Source organism: Meles meles, chromosome 1 (assembly GCF_922984935.1).
Source record: "Meles meles chromosome 1, mMelMel3.1 paternal haplotype, whole genome shotgun sequence".
Lineage (NCBI taxonomy): Eukaryota > Metazoa > Chordata > Mammalia > Carnivora > Mustelidae > Meles > Meles meles.
In genome coordinates, this window is record NC_060066.1 from 193,772,366 (window position 1) to 193,791,216 (window position 18,851).

General features: G+C 40.1%; 1 protein-coding gene across 13 annotated transcripts in view; it reads left to right on the forward strand.

The window, feature by feature from the left end:
- The window catches only part of PUM1 (pumilio RNA binding family member 1), a 140,771-nt gene that overhangs the window by 14,846 nt on the left and 107,074 nt on the right, over positions 1 to 18,851 (forward strand). Inside the window, exon 1 of one of the 13 annotated variants that reach the window (XM_045999205.1) lies at positions 14,219 to 14,261. The exons of the other annotated variants lie outside the window; for them this stretch is intronic. Within the exon in view, the coding sequence (XP_045855161.1) occupies positions 14,223 to 14,261 (39 nt within the window). The 5' untranslated portion in view covers positions 14,219 to 14,222. Of the gene's footprint in view, positions 1 to 14,218; positions 14,262 to 18,851 lie in introns of those variants that run through there. 13 annotated transcript variants of the gene reach the window in all.

Here is an 18,851-nt window from a genome sequence, read left to right on the forward strand (position 1 = left end):
AAGATTTTTATTTATTCATTTGAGAAAGTGAGTGTGCCACAAGCTGGGTGGGATAAAGGGAGAGGGGGAAGCAGGCTCAATCCCAGGATCCTGAGCGGACAGCAGATGCTTAGCCAGATGAGCCACCCAGGTGCCCCAGATTTCATTCTTTTTTTCGTAACTGAGAAATATTCCATTGCATGTATATACCACATCTTTTTCCATTCATCTATCAGTGGACGCTTAGGCTCTTTCCTTATCTTGGCTATTATAAATAATGCTGGAGTGAATGAGGGGTGTATTTATCTTTCTGAATTAGTTTTTTCATTTTCTTTGGATAAATACAAGTGGTATTGCTGGATTATATGGTATTTCTAGTTTTATTTTTTTTTTATTTTTTTTTTAATTTTTTTTCCCTTTTTATTTATTTTTTCAGTGTAACAGTATTCATTCTTTTTGCACAACACCCAGTGCTCCATGCAAAACGTGCCCTCCCCATCACCCACCACCTGTTCCCCCAACCTCCCACCCCTGACCCTTCAAAACCCTCAGGTTGTTTTTCAGAGTCCATAGTCTCTTATGGTTCGCCTCTAGTTTTATTTTTTTTAAAGTTAAGTAATCTCCGCATCCAACATGGGGCTCGAACTCCTGACTCCGACATCAAGAGTCTCATGCTCTTACAAATGAGCTAGCCAGGCACCCCTGTAGTTTTAATTTTTTTGTAAAGATTTTACTTATTTGAAAGAGAGAGAGAGGGAATAAGTTGAGAGGGAGAAGGAGAAGCAGACTCCTGCTGAGCAGGGAACCCGATGTGGGGCTTTATCCCAGGACCCTAGGATGGTGACTGGAGGTGAAGGCTCCACCGACCAAGCCACCCAGGTGCCCCCCTCTAGTTTTAATTTTTTGAGGAACCTCCGTACTGCTTTCCATAGTCTCTGTACTGATTTACATACCTACCAACTGTGCACAAGGATTCCCTTTTCTCCACATTCTTGACCACACTTGTTACTTCGTGTCTTGGTTTTTTTGTTGTTGTTGGTTTTTTTTAGATTTTATTTATTTGAGAGAGAGTGCACATGAGAGGACCAGCCCAGGGAGTGGGCAGCAAAGGGAGAGGGACCATGACTGAAAGGAAGACAGATGCATAATTGACTGAGCCCCCTATTTTTTGCCCTTTTTTTTTTTTAGATTTTACTTTCTTATTTGGCTGGGAGAGAGAGATTGAGAGCACAAGCAGGGGGAGTGGTAGGCAAAGGGAAGGGGAGAAACAGGCTCCCTACTGAGCAGAGAGCCTGATGTGGGGCTCTATCCTGGAACCCTGGGATGTCCTGAGTAGAGGGCAGATGCTTAATGGATTGAACCACCCAGGCACCCTGGTGGAGTGTGTAGAGTCTTTTCTGTAGTAGTATCATGTTAACTGCATATAGTGTTTATGTATTCCTTACCAATTTGGATGCCTTTTATTTCTTTTTCTTGTTCGCAGTGGCTAGGACTTTCAGTTCTCCATTGAATGAAGTGGCAAGAATGGGAGTCTTTGTCTCCTGATCATAGAGGAAAAGCTTTCAGGTTTTCACCCTTGAGTATGATAGCTGTGGGTTTGTCAGATATGGCCTTTATCATGCTGAGGTGTATTTCTTCTATACCCATTGAGTTGAGAGTTGTTGTCATACATGTGCCAGGGCTTTTTAGAAATAAGGTTGGGAGAGTCAGTTTATTTACAGCTTTATACCACAGATTGGGAATTTCTCTAAGCAACAGGTTTTACTGGAACTAACGGTAACTTCTCTCTCTGTGAAGTCAGTATTTTCAGGTTAATAGCATAAACAAACTTGTTTACAACTGTGGGAAGAGGAATGCTTAAATTACAGAGAACAACAGGTGTTTTCAGGGATCTCTACTCTTTAGATTTTAGATGTCATGAATATACAGTCAGTTGATCCACTAGTGACAAATAATTTTTCTCTGTTAAAGGAGATTCCCTAAGGATTTTAATAGGAGAACACTTCATTAACCTAATTCTAGTTATTGTATGTATTTAAAAGCATCATACCTGCTGTTAATTAAAAAATGTTCTTTAATTTGCTAAAAATTTATTGATTTAAATTGTTTTTGCCCCCAGTTGGCCAAATTAAGGAGATAGTACTTATAGGGGTCAGAAGCCTAATAAAATTCCAACCTGTGAAATTAATATAGTGTTCTTTTCCATGGGGAAACCTAGTTTCATGAAGTGAGGAAGGAATTATAAAGAAGATTTCTTCTAGGTGAGAATTTCAGTGAGTGTGTACATTGAAATGAGTGCTAAGATAGGGCTGTTTTGTGTTTGGGTGACACAAATCAGATGATACTAAATTTTATATTAAATACAGTTCCTTTGTTAATTTATTACCTAGAAAATGGGCTTTGAGTTCTAAGTAAGAGTGATGTACATGGGAAAGGCACTGGGAGGAAATATCAGAAAATCCTGCTTTTATTTGGGTGGGTAGGGAGATTATGAGTAGTTTGGTTTTGTCTTATATGTTTTGTATTTTCCAAATTTCAAACCCTGAAATTTTTATAGGTTGAAAAAGGAAAAAAGATAAACTTTACACCTTTTTTAAAAAAAAGATTTTACTTATTTGAGAGAGAGAGAGAGAGAGGGCACGCACGTGCATAAGCAGGGGGAGGGGAGGAGCATACTCCTGATCATGAACTGAGCCAAAGGCAGACACATAACCGAGTTGCTCAGGCACCCCAACTTTGTACCTTCTATTAAGAGCTTATTAGGGCTCCTGCCTGGATCATTCAGTGGAGCATGTGACACTTGATTGATTTCTGGGTCTTGAGTTTGAGCCCCACATTAGGCATAGGGCTTACTTAATTAAAACGAAATAAAATTGTTGGAGCACCTGGGTGGCTCAGTGGGTTAAGCCTCTGCCTTCAGCTCAGGTCATGATCTCAGGGTCCTGGGATCAAACCCCAGGTCAGGCTTCTGCTCAGCAGAGAGCCTTCCTCCCTCCCCCTTCCCGCCTGCCCCTCTGCCTACTTGTGATCTCTCTCTGTCAAATAAACAAAATCTTTAAATAAATAAATAAAAAAAATTGTCTAGAAAAATGCATACAGAAAATAAGGAGCTTGGTTTACTGTATTAAATGAAAGTGAATTGGCTTATACATTTGCAGTGGAATTTTGGCATTGGAGAAGATCTTGGAAATTATTTAACTTTTTTTCCCCAATGCAATGATCTTCTTTAATTATCTCTGTTTTTTCTTTCTTTCCTTTTTTTTTTTTTTTTAAAGATTTATTTTTTTGACAGACAGAGATTACAAGTAGGCAGAGAGGCAGGCAGAGAGAGAGAGAGGAGGAAGCAGGCTCCCAGCCAAGCAGAGAGCCCGATGCGGGGCTCGATCCCAGGACCCTGGGATCATGACCTGAGCCGAAGGAAGAGGCTTTAACCCGCTGAGCCACCCAGGCGCCCCAATTATCTCTGTTTTAATAAAAAGAATGTTAGTGCTTTGAGCAGAGGTTGCTAGTAGGTTGAGTGTAACCAGTGAGATCTAAACGTGATTTTTAGTATTGAGTACTGCCTTTTTGTATCTGGAAGTAATAATGACAGATACTCTCCATGGTGTGCTAGAGCTGTTCTGTTTTACATATGATTTGGGTTTAACTGTGGGTTTTTATCATTTCCATTTTATGAATAAGGAAATGCAGGGTCAAAAAACAAGACACCATGTTTTATGGTCTCAGATGATACATGTTGAAGGTGATAACCTCATGCTCTTATCACCAGGCCAGTCTGGAGACCTACCATTCTTCATCATGGAGTAGGTCTACTTTTCCCTAAAACATACACAGGCCTCTTTTTACACATCACACATTTTAAGCCCTACCTGCTGTGCATATGCTAAAGTTTAGGGACAGCAATAAGAGGTTAGTTGTATGTCTGATTATAGGAGCCCAGTATTGGATGCACAGCAGGTGTCAGGAAGTGCTGTGACTCTGTTCAAAACTGGTTAGTGTCCACTATTCCCTATGCCCTGTTTCTTTGGATGCCGTCCCCATTCCAGGCACCCTAGGAGTCTTAGCTTCCCACAGCCAGCCTCTAGCGGTTCCCAGGTTATATTCATATTGCCTTGTTTGGAAGGTTCATATTTCTTGCCAGGACATTTACAGTAGTCTTCTGATTGGTTTTCTGTGACCCCCCTCCCTCCCCGCCGCCCCCAGCTTATGTCTCATCGTTGCCTAAATTTTGTTTTTTGCTTTTCAGTTGCTTTTAGAATAACTTCCAGGCTCCTCAGCATAGTATGATTTAGGCCCTTCATGTTTTGAACCAGCAAACTTTGCTGGTACTTCACCTCAGCTGTACTGAAGTATTTGTAATTTTCAGAACACAGATGCTAATTTCATAGTGTATGTAATTCCTCAACATGGTTGGGCAATTTTTATTTATGTACTTTTCTCTGTTGAGAACCCCCTTCCCATCTCATCCACCTAACCACTTTCTCATCTTTCACGTTTCAACTAAAGTATCTCTGGGAAACCTTCTTCTTTGCGTCCCCCCCCCCCCCCTTTTAAAAGATTTATTTTAGAGAAAGAGAGCGAGTGTGGGGAGGGGCAGAGGGAGGGGGGGGAGAGAGAGAGAGAGAGAGAGAGAGAAACTTTAGCAGACTCTGCACTGGGCGCAGAGCCCGACATGGGGCTCAATCTCACTACCCTAAGCCAAAACCAAGAATCAGATACTTAAGAGACTGCACCATCCAGGGACTCCTTTTTTTTTGGAAGGTTGGGTGTCCTTTTGATGCTGTTGTCATTATTTGATAACTCATCTTATTGAAGCATTCAGCTCCCTGTATTGGAGTTGAGTATCTACTTTTTCTTTTAGCATTGGGTGCTCCTAGGAAGCTGTTTAAGTAAACACATTCTTGGGCTTAAGTCCAGACCTCCTGAATCTAAACTCTAGTGATGAGATGCAATTCATGCTTTTTTAATTTTTTTAAACCGCTCCCTGGTGATCTCATGTGCACTTTGGTTCAGAAATACTGTGATGGTTCCTCTTGAAGAATCTTTCAGCCTTGGATCTCCAGCACCTGGCAAATAGTGTATACCTCATAAATGATGAATGAATACATTATGTTATCAGGGCATATTGAAGAGCTTTATTCAGTGGAGTATTTTATTTTGGAGGGTATTAAGATGTCACTTTGAATTGATAAGGTGTAAGGTGTAACAGAATGTGGGATCTTGAATACTGAAAGGCTTTTGGGCCTGAGGTTGAGTCAGTTAGCATTTATTGAAGGATTGCTTTTGCTTTGCTCCCTGCCACCACGAGATTTCTTGAAACCATAAGGGGGCGGAGGAGCAAGGTTTACTCTTCTTAATTTGTAAGACTGAAACACTGTTTCTGTTTATAGTTATAACGCGTAATTGGAAAACAGTGCCAGCTTTTCCAGCTTAATACATTTACAAGGTTCATTCCTGTTCTCTGACTTGAATAGTAATATGCCAGCATAGTTCAAGAAACTAACATCCTTGTGAATGTAGGATCAAGATTGTAATTTAGGGGCACCTGGGTGGCTCAGTGGGTTAAGCCGCTGCCTTCGGCTCAGGTCATGATCCCAGGGTCCTGGGATCGAGCCCCACATCGGGCTCTCTGCTCAGCGGGAAGCCTGTTTCCTCCTCTCTCTCTCTCTCTGCCTGCTTATGATCTCTATCTGTCAAATAAATAAATAAAATCTTTTAAAAAAAAAAAAAGAATCAGTCTGCTCCCACCAATTTCTAAAAAAAAAAAAAAAAAAAAAAAAAGATTGTAATTTAACTGTATATTGTCAGCAGTTAACTGCTTTTAAGACTAGTGACTCACTTTCTTACTTGAAGCTTTTTAAGAACTGCTCTTTGGGTTTGAGCTTTCTATTGGGGCATGGTAAATTAAAAAAAAAAATCTCTATTAGGACATGGTATAAGGCACAGACTATGAATTTTATTTTTATCTTACTGTTTAAATCTTTATTTTTCAAGTGATCTCTGCACCCATTGTGGGGTTTGAAATCATGACCCCCGAGATCAAGAGTTGCATGCTGTACTGACTGAACCAGCCAGGTGCTCCCCCCAAACTGTGAATTTTAAAATGCACAATTTTTATTCTTTATTATGGTTATGAATTTTGTTCTAAAGTAGAATTTATAAAACGTTTTGAGATACAATTCACATACCATACAACTGACCCATTTAAAAGGTGCTGTTCAGTGGTTTTTAGTATATTTAGAGTTGTGCAGCTGTCACCATTTTCATTATGCCAAAAAGAAACTATATACCCAGTACCAGTCACTGTCTACTTCCCCCTTCCCCTTAGCCCTAAGCAGCCACTAATCTATTTTCTTTTTAAGAAGGAAATTTTTTGGTGATTTGAAACTTTTTAGTAACTTTTTCAGAGTTAAATGCTTAACAGCACAGGTCATTTCCTTCTAGGTGTTTCCTGTGCATATATAAACACAGATTCAGGAATGTGTTGTAGTTTTAAGCCAGATGGGAACATTGTAAATGTATTGCACCTGCACATAATTGTTGAACTCACTGTGTGATAGTCTTTTTGCCCTTAATAGATTGTGGTTATCCTTTCAGGTTAGTAAATACCTTTGTATCTTTTTTAAGGGCCATGGCTTATTACAATATTTTCAGATCCTTTCAATAAACAGACTTGTTTATTTTTACAAAAAAAAAAAAAAAAAGCAAGTTTTTTAAGGGCCATGGTACATGAAACCACAATACTTCGACTGACTTATCCCAGGTCACTGAACTTTTTTTTTTTTTTGGCTTTGACTTTGTAAACAATGCTGTAGTAAACAATATGGTAGTTTTATTTTTGTATTCTGCAATCATTTCTTTAGAATGTATTTTTAGAGGTGAAATAGATCAAACAAAAGAATGCATTTAACATTTTGAGACATATTTTCACACTGTTCTCCAGATTTCCATATGAGTATTGTTAATTTTTTCTGTTGGTGAATATATTATTTTTCTAGATTTATAGGACTGTTTTTGTATCTTTTAACTTTATTGTGTCTTTTGCAAAATGCAGAGTTTTGAAATGTATGTAATCAAAAGTATTGGTCTTCTGCTTTTGACTTCTTATATACTTAGGTCATCCCTCACCTGATCTCCTGCATTTCTTGTAATATTTTTGTAGTTCTCTTTTTATGTTTTAAATCTGTAATTCATCTGGAGTTTGTTTCTGTGTATTGTATAGGCAGGAAGTAGTGATGTAGTTTCACTTTTCTCACATTGGTAACTAGTGATCCTAGCACCATTTGTTGATTTCAGAGACCTCCTTTATAATAAAGTAGGTCTCCTGTATGTGGATCTGTTGTGACTCATTTGTTATATTGGTATGTTTATTCTTATTCTAGGGCTAGAATTTTCATTTTTTAAAATTATTGAAGTATAATGGACATAAAATGCACACATTTTAATTGTGTAATATGAGTATTGACATATCAGAGTATTTAACTGAAATGATCACTATAATCACAATAATTCCCATCTTCTCCAAAAGTTTTGTGGGCCTCTTTTAATTCCCCCAGCAGCAACTGGTGGTGATCTGATTTCTGCCTAGGCCTAGAATTTAAATAAATTTTTTTTTTTTTAAGATTTTTATTTATCAGACAGAGAGACACAGCAAGAGACCGAACACAAGCAGGAGGAGTGGGAGAGGGAGAGGCAGGCTTCCTGCCCAGCAGGGAGCCTGAAGTGGGGAGCCCGATGTGGGGCTCTATCCCAATCATGACCGGAGCCAAAGGCAGATGCTTAACAACTGAGCCACTCAGGTGCCCCTAATGATTGTATTTTAATGGCATTTGGAGTGACAGTAAAACATTTGTTATTTCTAGAGTCACAGGTATACCCCAGTCCCAAAGGGATGAATGCTCCTCCACAGATACCTATAAAAGTTGCTCCCTCACCACTGTCAAGTCCTTTGCTTAAATGTTACCTTCTCATTGAGGCCTTCCATGAACATTATTTAAATTGCAGCTCTGTCCACTTTAATTTTCTCAATAGCCTTTTATTTATTTATTTACTTAATTGTAAAACAATTGAAAGTAATTTATTTTTAAAAATTTTCTGCATTATTTATTTATTTTTTTTAAAAAAGATTTTATTTATTTGACAGAGAGAGACATAGCCAGAGAGGGAACGCAAGCAAGGAAGTGGGAGAGGGAGAGGCAGGCTTCCCACTGAGCAGGGAGGCCCTATGTGGGGCTTGATCTGAGGACCCTGGGATCATGACCTGAGCTGAAGGTAGCCACTTAATGACTGAGGTACACGGGTGCCCCCCTCTCAATAGCCTTTAAACCGTCTTGTAATTTTCTGTACTTTCCTTAATGTTTGCAGTGAATGTTTATTTTTAGAATTCAAAATTACCTTAAAGAGATTAATTTTAATGGGAGGGGAAAAAAACCTATGTGTTTTGATTTTTAAATCCAATTTCAAACATTATTCTGTGGCACTCACGGCACCCATAGTCTTTAAGTTTAAAAACCTAATAAATAGGGGCGCCTGGGTGGCTCAGTGGTTGGGCCGCTGCCTTCGGCTCGGGTCGTGACCTCGGGGTCCTGGGGTCGAGCCCCGCGTCGGGCTCTCTGCTCAGCGGGGAGCCTGCTTCCTTCCCCTCTCTCTGCCTGCTTGTGATCTCTCTCTCTCAAATAAAAAATCTTTAAAAAAAAAAAACAACCTAATAAATACATTATATCTTAAGTTCCTCTCAACCCCAGGAGGGAAAACTTGTTGCGTCATCACCTCACAGTAATACAAAGTGTAGGGTAATGAACTAAAGATAGTAACTGCTCAAAAAAGGAGCAAATTAAGATTTGCTCTTAATCTTTAAAAAGATTTAAATAAATTATTGTTTGCACCATATCAGGTGGAATTCTTTTTTTTTTCTTCTCTCCCTTAGGTGGAATTCCAGAAAAAAATTAAATCACATAAACTAATATATGCCAGTGTTTAGGAGATTATTTTGATCAGCTCATCCTTTTCTTTTTTTAATTCAAAGGAGATAGGAACTCTATTAAAATATATTCTCCACAGATAAAGTTTTGGATTTATGTATTATGTGTTCTTTTAGGATCATAAAATTCAGAATGAGCTATTTGATGTGCTTGGTAGCTGCCTTCTTTTAAGATTTTATTTATTTGACAGAGAGCTCAAGCAGCAGGAGCAGCAGGGAGAAGGAGAAGTACGGAGCAGGGAATCCCGGTGGGGCTCAATCCCAGGACACTGGGACCTGAGCCACAGGCAGATGCTTAACTGGGCGAGCCACCCAGGCGCCCCTTATAACTGCCGCCTTAATTATGTTGTTGTGACTTATCCGGGTAGATTTACTCAATGAGAAGATGTAGTTGAGGGTTCATGTCAAGGCTGCTGAATGGAGGAAGGCATTTTGTCGGCCTTCTGGCTGAAGACCTGTTAGATACAGGAAGCTCCTATTTCTTGTGCCAGTTGTTTGTACTGTAATAATGATAATGAAGTGTTCAGCTCATGGAACTTTGTGTTATGTCACCAGAGTTTATTCCCCTTACATGTAAAAATATATGCAGAGGGGCATCTGGCTGGCTAAGTCAGTGGAGCTTGTGACTCTTGATCTTAGGTTGTGAGTTCAAGCCCCATGATGGGTGTAGTGATTATAAACAAATAAATGAAGATATGTTAAAACAAGGGTCATTGTTATTAGCAATGAATGTAATTTTGTTTCTCAATATTATAGGTGAATTAAGGACTTTTTCCATGGCCCAATTTCATTCTATATATCATCATAAACAGTGATTTGAAAATAATATAAATCTATTAATATATATTAATTATAACATATATTCTTGTAACCACGATAATCAAGATATAAAACCATTGCAACACTCTGCAAATTCTGTGGAGGCCCTTGGTAGTCAGTTCTTATCTCCATTCCCAGCCTTTGGTAATCATGAATCTATTTTTTGCGCCTCTAGTTTTGCCTTTTCCAAATGTTGTATATTGTAAATATGTGTACCTTTTGAGTCTGTTTTTTTTTTCACTTAGCATAATGCATTTGAGAATCTGCAGTACTTTGGTCCATTTTATTGCTCAGTAGTATTTCATTAAATGGTTGTGTGACTGTTGATCCATTTTGTGTGCTTAATTTTAATTCTCAGCTGGAAAGCTTGGTATACTCTTTACTTGAAAGATGGCATGTAGGTGGCATTTTTTATTACTTTTCTATATTGTGTTTGTGTATTTAAAGATTTTGTTTATTTATTTGAAAGAGAGTACAAGCTGGGGAGAGAGGGAGAGGGAGAAGCAGACTCCCTGTTGAGGAGGGAGCTCGGTTGTGCAGCTCTATCCCAGCACCCTGGGATCATGACCTGAACCGAAGGCAGATCTCTAACTGAGACATCCAGGCGACCCTGTATTGTGTTTCTATAGCCTTTATACAGGAGACAAAATTGTGTCAGGACATAAAATCTTTGGGCCACAGATAAAATATTCTGTTGTCTTCGGCACATAGTATTTTAGAGAACCAAGGATAAACTATCCGCCCCCCCCCCCCCCCCCCCGCTGGGATACGTAAGGAATACTCCATCATTAGGACAATTTGTTAGGGATGTGATTTTTATGTGCTATATGAGTGAGACCTTTTGTTCTTAATAGTTTTAAAGTTTGAGAAGGTTTCTTTGGTTATTTTAGGTTTTTTGCTCAGGAATGACCTTTTTTTTTTTTTCTTTTTGAACTATCAAGTTGTATCTTATTTTTTAGAGCACTTGTCTTTTATTTATTTGATAGAGAGTGAGAGAGAGCACAAGCAGAGGAAGGCAGCAGAGGGAGAGGGAGAAGCAGTCTCTGCTGAGGAGGGAACCCCTTGTGGGGCTTTATGTAAGGACCCTGAGATCATGACCTGAGCCGGAGGGACATACTTAAATGACTGTGCCACCCAGGTGCCCTAGCAATCATCTTTCTTTAATTAAAATTTTTGATTTAGTTAATTATTGATTCACATGCTATTGTAAGAAATAATAGAGAAATCCTTTATACACTTTGCTTCTGCCCCCCCGCCCCCCGTCACATTTTGCAGGTAATAGTTGTGTAGTATGACATCACAGCTAAGATGACATTGAGGGGTGCCTGGGTGGCTCAGTTGGTTAAGCGACTGCCTTCAGCTCAGGTCATGATCCTGGAGTCCCAGGATCGAGTCCTGCATCGGGCTCCCTGCTTGGCAGGGAGTCTACTTCTCCCTCTGACCCTCCCCATTGTCATGCTCTCTCTCTCAAATAAATAAATAAAATCTTTAAAAAAAAAAAGATGATATTGATAAAAATCTACCCAGTCTTAGTTATTTCCAGTTTTGGACTCATTTGTATGTGTGTGTTAAGTTCAGTATAATTTTATCACCTATGTAGGTTTATTTATTTACCACTGGAGTCAAAATATCAAATAGTTCACAAACCACAGAGACCTTTGAATAGCCCTTTTTTATAACCACACCCACCTTCCCTTTGTGAGGTGGGGATAGGGGAACTTCCCCCAGCCACTAATCTGTCTTACTGTCTGGCTTTGCAGTTTTCTCATTACAAAACTGTTGTATGAATGGAATCATCTAGTATATAGGCTTTGGGGATTTGCCTTTTTTTGCTCTGCAGAAGGTCCTGGAGACTTCCAAGTTGTTGTACAATAGTAGTTCATTTCTTCTGGTTGCTACTTAATGGTGCCATAGTATGGATGTACCACTGTTTGTTTAAACTGTTGAGAGACATCTGGGCAGATTCTGGTTTTTAGTTGCTACAGATAAACCTGTTCCTATTCAGGTGTTTCTGTAAACATAAGTTTTCATTTCCCTGTGATAAAAAGGCCTATGGGTGCACTTGCTAGGTCATGATAGTTGCATGTACAGCTTTTTAGAAACTGCTAAATTATTTTCTGGAGTGGCTGCACTATTTTGCATTCTTACCAGCAATGTTTGTTTGTTTTAAGATTTTATTTTTATTTATTTGAGAGAGAGAGAGAGAGGGCATGAGAAAGGAGAAGGTCAGAAAGAGAAGTAGACTCCCAGTGGAGCTGGGACCGGTGCTGGACTCGATCCTAGGACTCCGGGGTTCATGACCTGAGCCAAAAGGCAGTGCCTTAACCATCTGAGCCACCCAGGCGCCCCCTACCAACAATGTTTGAACACTGTAGTTTTTCTGTCCCCTTAGTAGCATTTGGTGGTGTTACTGTTTTTATCTTAGTCAGTCTGATAGGTAATGATACCTCATTGTAGTTTTTTTTTTTTTTTTAAGATTTTATTTATTTATTAGAGAGAGAGAGAAAGAGATCACAAGTAGGTAGGTGGTGGTTGGGGGAGAAGCAGGCTCCCCGCTGAGCAGAGAGCCTCATGTGGGGCTCAGTCCCAGGACCCCGAGATCATGACCTGAGCCGAAGGCAGAGGCTTAACCCACTGTGCCACCCAGGTGCCCCTCACTGTAGTTTGAATCTGTATTTCCCTGATAGCTAATGATGTTCAGCATCTCTTCATGTGAGCAGTTACCTTTATTTTTTAACGTGATTTTATTCTTTTTTTTACATCTATCTGAGCTTAATTATTAATAAAAATATTAAATTCTGTTTGATAAATTTCCCGTTTCCTTTATCCTAATGGTATTTGCAGAACTTCATTTATAAGTTTGATAAGAGATCTTTACTTAGTTTATGGATCAACATTAACTTAGTATTCACTTGGAGAGAATTTTTTTTTTTTAAAGATTTTATTTATTTTTGAGAGAAAGAGAGAGAGGGAGGAGGGCAGAGGGAGAAGCATACTCCCCGCTGACCAGGGAGTCTGACTTGGAACTCAGTCCCAGGACCCTGGGATCATGACCTGAGCCAAAGGCAGATACTTAACTTACTGGGCAACCCAGACACCCACTTGGAAAATTTCAATAATTCATTTTATTTATTTATTTATTTAAAAAAGATTTTATTTATTTATTTGACAGAGAGAGATCACAAGTTAGGCAGAGAGGCAGGCAGAGAGAGAGAGAGGAGGAAGCAGGCTCCCCACTGAGCAGAAAGCCTGAAGCGGGGGCTTGATCCCAGGACCCTGGGATCATGACCTGAGAGGAAGGCAGAGGCTTTAATCCACTGAGCCACCCAGGCGCTCCCAAGATTTTGTTTATTTATTTGACAAGGATCACAAGTAGGCATAGTGACAGGCAGAGAGAGAGGGGGAAGCAGGTTCCCTGCTGAGCACAAAGCAGGTTGTGGGCTCAATCCCAGGACTCTGGGATCATGACCTGAGTCGAAGGCAGAGGCTTAACCTAACACTGAGCCACCAGGCACCCCTTTTTTATTTTTTAAAAGATTACTTATTGTAGAGAGAGGGCAAGCATGAGCATGAATTGGGGGAGGGACAGAGGGAGAGACTCTTACGCAGACTTTCCTTTGAGCTGTGGTACCCATGAGGAGCTTGATCTCATGACACTGAGCAAACCAAGAATTGGATGCTTAATGCACTGAGCCCCCCAGATTCCCCTTAATGATTTATTATTTTTTTTAATTACTTTTTTTTTTAAAGATTTTATTTATTTATTTGACAGAGAAAGATCACAAGCAGGCAGAGAGGCAGGCAGAGAGAGAGGAGGAAGCAGGCTCCCTGCTGAGCAGAGAGCCCGACGTGGGACTCGATCCCAGGACCCTGAGATCATGACCTGAGCCGAAGGCAGCGGCTTAACCCACTGAGCCACCCAGGCGCCCCGATTTATTTTTAAACCAGATTTGGCAAATCTGTGGCCTCTGTGCTAGATCTGGCTTGCTGCCTATGTGTGTATGGCCCTTGAGCTAAGAATAGTTTTTACATTTTTAAGGTTGAAAATCAAAACAAAGAATATATGACAAAAACCCTGTGTAGCCCACGAAGTCTATATTATTTGGCCTGTTACAGAAAAAGTTTGCCAACTCCTATTTTTTAAATAACAGCTTTATGAAATGTTTTTCACATACCTTAAAATTTGTCCTTATTATAATTCAGTGGTTTTTAGTACATTCACAGTGTTATGCAACTATCAGCTACATAACTGTTGGACATTTTTAGCGCTCCCAGAAGAAACTTCATACTCATTAGTAGTCATTGCCTGTTTTCTCCTTTCCCAAGTGTTTGGCAAACACTAATCTACTCTTGTTTTCTGTAGATTGATTTATTATGGATGTTTCATATAAATGGGATCATATAATGTGTGTCTTTTTTCACTCACTGTTTTTAGGGTTCATGGATGTTTATGTATCAGTTCTTCATTCCTTTTTATGGCCAGGTAATATTCCTTTATATGATATTCTATATAATTTTTATACATCAGTTGATGGGCATTTGGGTTTCCATTTTTCTCATTTATCTTTTATTTTAATCTTTGACTTTTTCCTCCAGGTTGAGCTCTTTTTAGATTTGTTTGCATTATTTGGCTGCTTACTGCCTTGTGGATTTTAATTTTGCTATGAATTTTTGCCTATGTATATTCATTTCCTCTAACAATAGATAAATCATTTTCCGAAATCTTCTCTTCTCTATCTTCAGGATGTGATTTCTCTTTCCTTATTAAGTAGTTTACTCCCTATAGTCTCATGGTGACTTCCTTTTGATCATCCTTGAATTAACAGAGAAGAAAGAATCCTAGAGTTCTGGCCACAGATGGGCTGTGTGGGTGGCTGTTATATCTTCAGATACACAGTTGGGTGGCAGAGTAATGTGCACAGCTCCTTTTCCACCTCTGAGTTTCTAGCAGACTTTCATCTAGTGAGCTTCCTTGGATCTAGATGGGTCCTTTTGTCTTTGTTGCTGAAACAGTTGGAGTATCCTAAGAGTCAGATTCTCGAGTCAGCCTGCTTGGGTAACTTTAGGCAAGGTTTTCACTTTTCTCTGTCAGTTTTCTCCTCCATTAAAAAAAGTGGGGAATCTTCGGCTCAGGTCAGGATCTTGGCTTGTGAGGTGGAGTCCTGCCTCAGGCTAGGAACCCAGCAGGTAGTCTGCTTCTCTCCCTCCTTCCCGACGCCCAGGCAGCACATGTACTCCTGTGTGTACTCATGTGGGCACTCTCTCTCTGAGGAAAGTATAGTTGAGACCTCGAAGTTGAGTAACAAGTATGAAGAAGGGGCTCCTTTCAAGAAAGCACATGTGGGGCGCCTGGGTGGCTCAGTGGGTTAAGCCGCTGCCTTCAGCTCAGGTCATGATCTCGGGGTCCTGGGATTGAGTCCCACATCGGGCTCTCTGCTCAGCAGAGAGCCTGCTTCCCTTCCTCTCTGCCTGCCTCTCTTGTGATTTCTCTCTGTCAAATAAATAAATCTTTAAAAAAAAAATTAAAAAAAAAAAAAAGAAAGAAAGCACATGTGTGGGGGCCACTGGGTAGGAAGGAGTTTGGCCTGTGTCTGGAGAGTTAAGAGGCCAGGACCAGAACTTGGACCAGATTATGGAAGACTACAGTAGAGATTTTGGCCTTGATCCTTAGAGCAATTGGGGGAGGCCTTTGGAAGTTTTAGCCAGAAGTCATGTGGTCACATTTTGAATTTTTCAAAAGAATCAGTTTCAGATAAGAGGATCTGAGCTGGAATCTAGCAAGTCCCTTTTACAGACAGTACGTGGCCCATGGCCGTAACAGATGGATCTGGGAACCAGGGCTCCTGAATCCTTTGGGATTTTGGACCGCATGCTTGCACAGGAAGGGAAGAAACAGGTGAGGCCCCTGTTCAGAGGTCCCTCCCAGTGACCTCTGAACCCTTTCTCAGAACACCACTGAAGAGGCTCACATGCATGGTTTGCATACTCACCCTTCTCAGCCTCCCTGTCCTCTTAGGGCTCTTCTCTGTGTGGAAAGCAAAGTTCATTCCTTTTTTTTAAAAAAGATTTTGTTTATTTGACACAGAGAGAGAGATCACAAGTAGGCAGAGAAAGGGGGGGGGGGAAGCAGGCTCCCCACTGAGCAGAGAGCCCAAGGTGGGCCCGATCCCAGAACACTGAGATCATGACCTGAGTGAAGGCACAGGCTTAACACATTGAGCCACCCAGGTGCCCCTACCTTTTTTATTTTTATTTTTTTTGAGAGAGTGAGCATGAGAGGAGAGAGGGTCAGGGGGAGAAGCAGACTCCCCGGTGAGCAGGGAGCCCGATGTGGGACTGGATCCTGGGACTCCAGGATTATGACCTGAGCTGAAGGCAGTCCTGCTTAACCAACTGAGCCACCCAGACACCTGGGAAAGTTCATTCCTGATGTGGAGTAGAGGCAGTCCTACTGGATTGGGGGGTGGGGAGGTCATGTAGAATAAATGAGCTGATTTACTTAACCATTTCTCTATCACTAGGCAGTAAAGTTGTTTGAAATGTTCACTGTTATAAAAAATATTGCAGGGGCGCCTGGGTGGCTCAGTGGGTTGGGCCGCTGCCTTCGGCTCGGGTCATGATCTCGGGGTCCTGGGATCGAGTCCCGCGTCGGGCTGTCTGCTCAGCGGAGAGCCTGCTTCCCTTCCTCTCTCTCTGCCTGCCTCTCTTGTGATTTCTCTCTGTCAAATAAATAAATCTTTAAAAAAAAAAAAAATATTGCAAGGGGCGCCTGGGTGGCTCAGGGGGTTAAGCCTCTACCTTCGGCTCAGGTCCCTGATCTCAGGGTCCTGGGATCGAGCCCGGCATGGCGGGGGGGGGGGGGCTCTGCTCAGCGGGGAGCCTGCTTCTCCTCTCTCTCTGCCTCTCTGCCTACTTGTGATCTCTCTCTCTGGCAAAAAAATAAAATCCTTAAAAAAATATTGCAGAGAATGTCTTTATACATTTATACTTAATAAGCTCCTAAAACAAGATTTAAAAAAATGGGGAAGGGAGGATAAATAAGAATTACTTCATATCTGGGGCCCCTGGGTGGCTCAGTTGGTTAAGCATCTGCCTTCAACTCAGGTCATGATCCCAGGGTCCTGGCATCTAGTCCCAAGTCAGGTTCTCTGTTCTGCAGGGAGCCTCTTTCTCCCTCTTCCTGCCACTCTGCTGGCTTCTACTCTCACTTTCTCTCTCTCTCTCTGTCAAACAAACAAATAAGTAAATACATAAATACACACACACATACATACATACAAATCTTTAGAAGAAAAATGAATTCTCTCATGGTTTGAGAATTAAATAATATCTATTGCTACCTAGAACACAGTAAGTACCAGCTGTTAAAACAGTTACAAAAGACCTTCCAGTTTCTGTTCTTTTCACAGTGCTGTCCCTGTGGAAACTGCTTCTGGATATACCATAATGAACCTTTTTATTTACTGGTGGCTATTCCTACCCTTAACTTTTTGTTGAGAGTATTTACTGTTTTTTTCTTATTGATAAAATTAACTGCACAGTGAACACCTTGGCTTATCGACCTTATACCTTATTTTGGTTATTTAAGATGTTTTTAGAAGAGAATTGGTTTGAAAGGTATTCATATTTTAAAGACATCACAAATGTCAGATTCATTTTTAGAAGATTCTGATTTTTTTTTGTAGGTGTTAAACAATGTAGAAACTAAGAAATTTTAAATTAACATTTGAGTAAATTATCTTTTAGTCTTGTTTTATTTATGTCTGTATGGAAATATGTGTGTCTTTTTATATATGCAGATTTGTAGAATCCTTACATGTAGACATTTACTTCTGTTTAGCAATTTTAAAAATGTCTTAAATAGCTGTATAAAATTCTATAAATGACTTTATGCTATATTTAATGATTTCTGATATATTTAAAATTTTTACTTTTTTTTTTTTTAAGATTTATTTGAGAGTGAATGCACACACGTGTGTGTGGGAGAGGACCACAGGGAGAGTAAGAATCTCCAGGAGGAAAAAAAAAAAAAAGAATCTCAAGGAGACTCCCACTAAGCAGGGAGCCCAATGTGGGGCTCGATCTCAGGATCCTGAGATCATGATCCCAGCCTAAAGCAAGACTTGGTCTCTCTATGGACCGAGCCACCCAAGTGTCCAATAAGACCTTTTTTAAAAAACCACTTTTGCCATCATAGTTTCTGGTTGAAGATCGTTATTAATAAATCTTTGATGATATTTCTGATTATTTGCCTTGGCTAAATTCTTAGAAGTGGAATTAGTGCATCCGAGGGCATGACTTGATGCATATTGTCAGATTTTTCTCTTGAAAAGCTCTAAAATGCCGTAACAAAGTTCTAAGCAAGATAACCATTTTAAAGAAGCTGGCACTAGAAGTCCTCGTTCTGCTATTTTTATCACTCTTAAGACCAAGGGTTATTTCTCACATTACAAATAACAGTGTGTAATGTGTGTCATGTTTTTAATACTGTGGGGGTTACTTTTAGGGAGATAAGGTACCGTGGCACTGTTGGTAGAGTGCAGTTTTGCTGTTTAGTGGTTGTTACTTGAGAGCAGTTGAGAGAGCAGTAAGACGTGTACCATGGTCCTTGAACTTTTGTCTACGTCAATTGACAGAGAGCACATTAACTAGAGAAGTATTCCTCCTACCCAGAGACTGACACTGTAGCAGACAGTTTCCCCTTTGAACTTACTTTCCAAAATTGGTAGTTTTCACTGGTGGTAAGTTGTATATTGTTTAGAAGTATTTACTGTTGTATAGAAAATTCTTACCAGTGCATGTGTAGGCCCATAATTTTTTTGACAAACTCTTATGGTAGAAATTCTTCTAAACCTTTAATGCCTATAAATACATGTCTGTTAGTGAACATAAGTTATGACAAAGTGAACCTCAGAAAATTTGGTATTAGCAAAACTTTGGAAAAGCCAGTTGTGTGCCCTTTTTTGTGGACAAATACTTGTTGCATTCACATTACTTTACATAGATTCCAGTACTCTGCCAGTAGGATTGTTCCTGATTCCAGTGATGGCAAATATGTTAAATTTTCATTTTT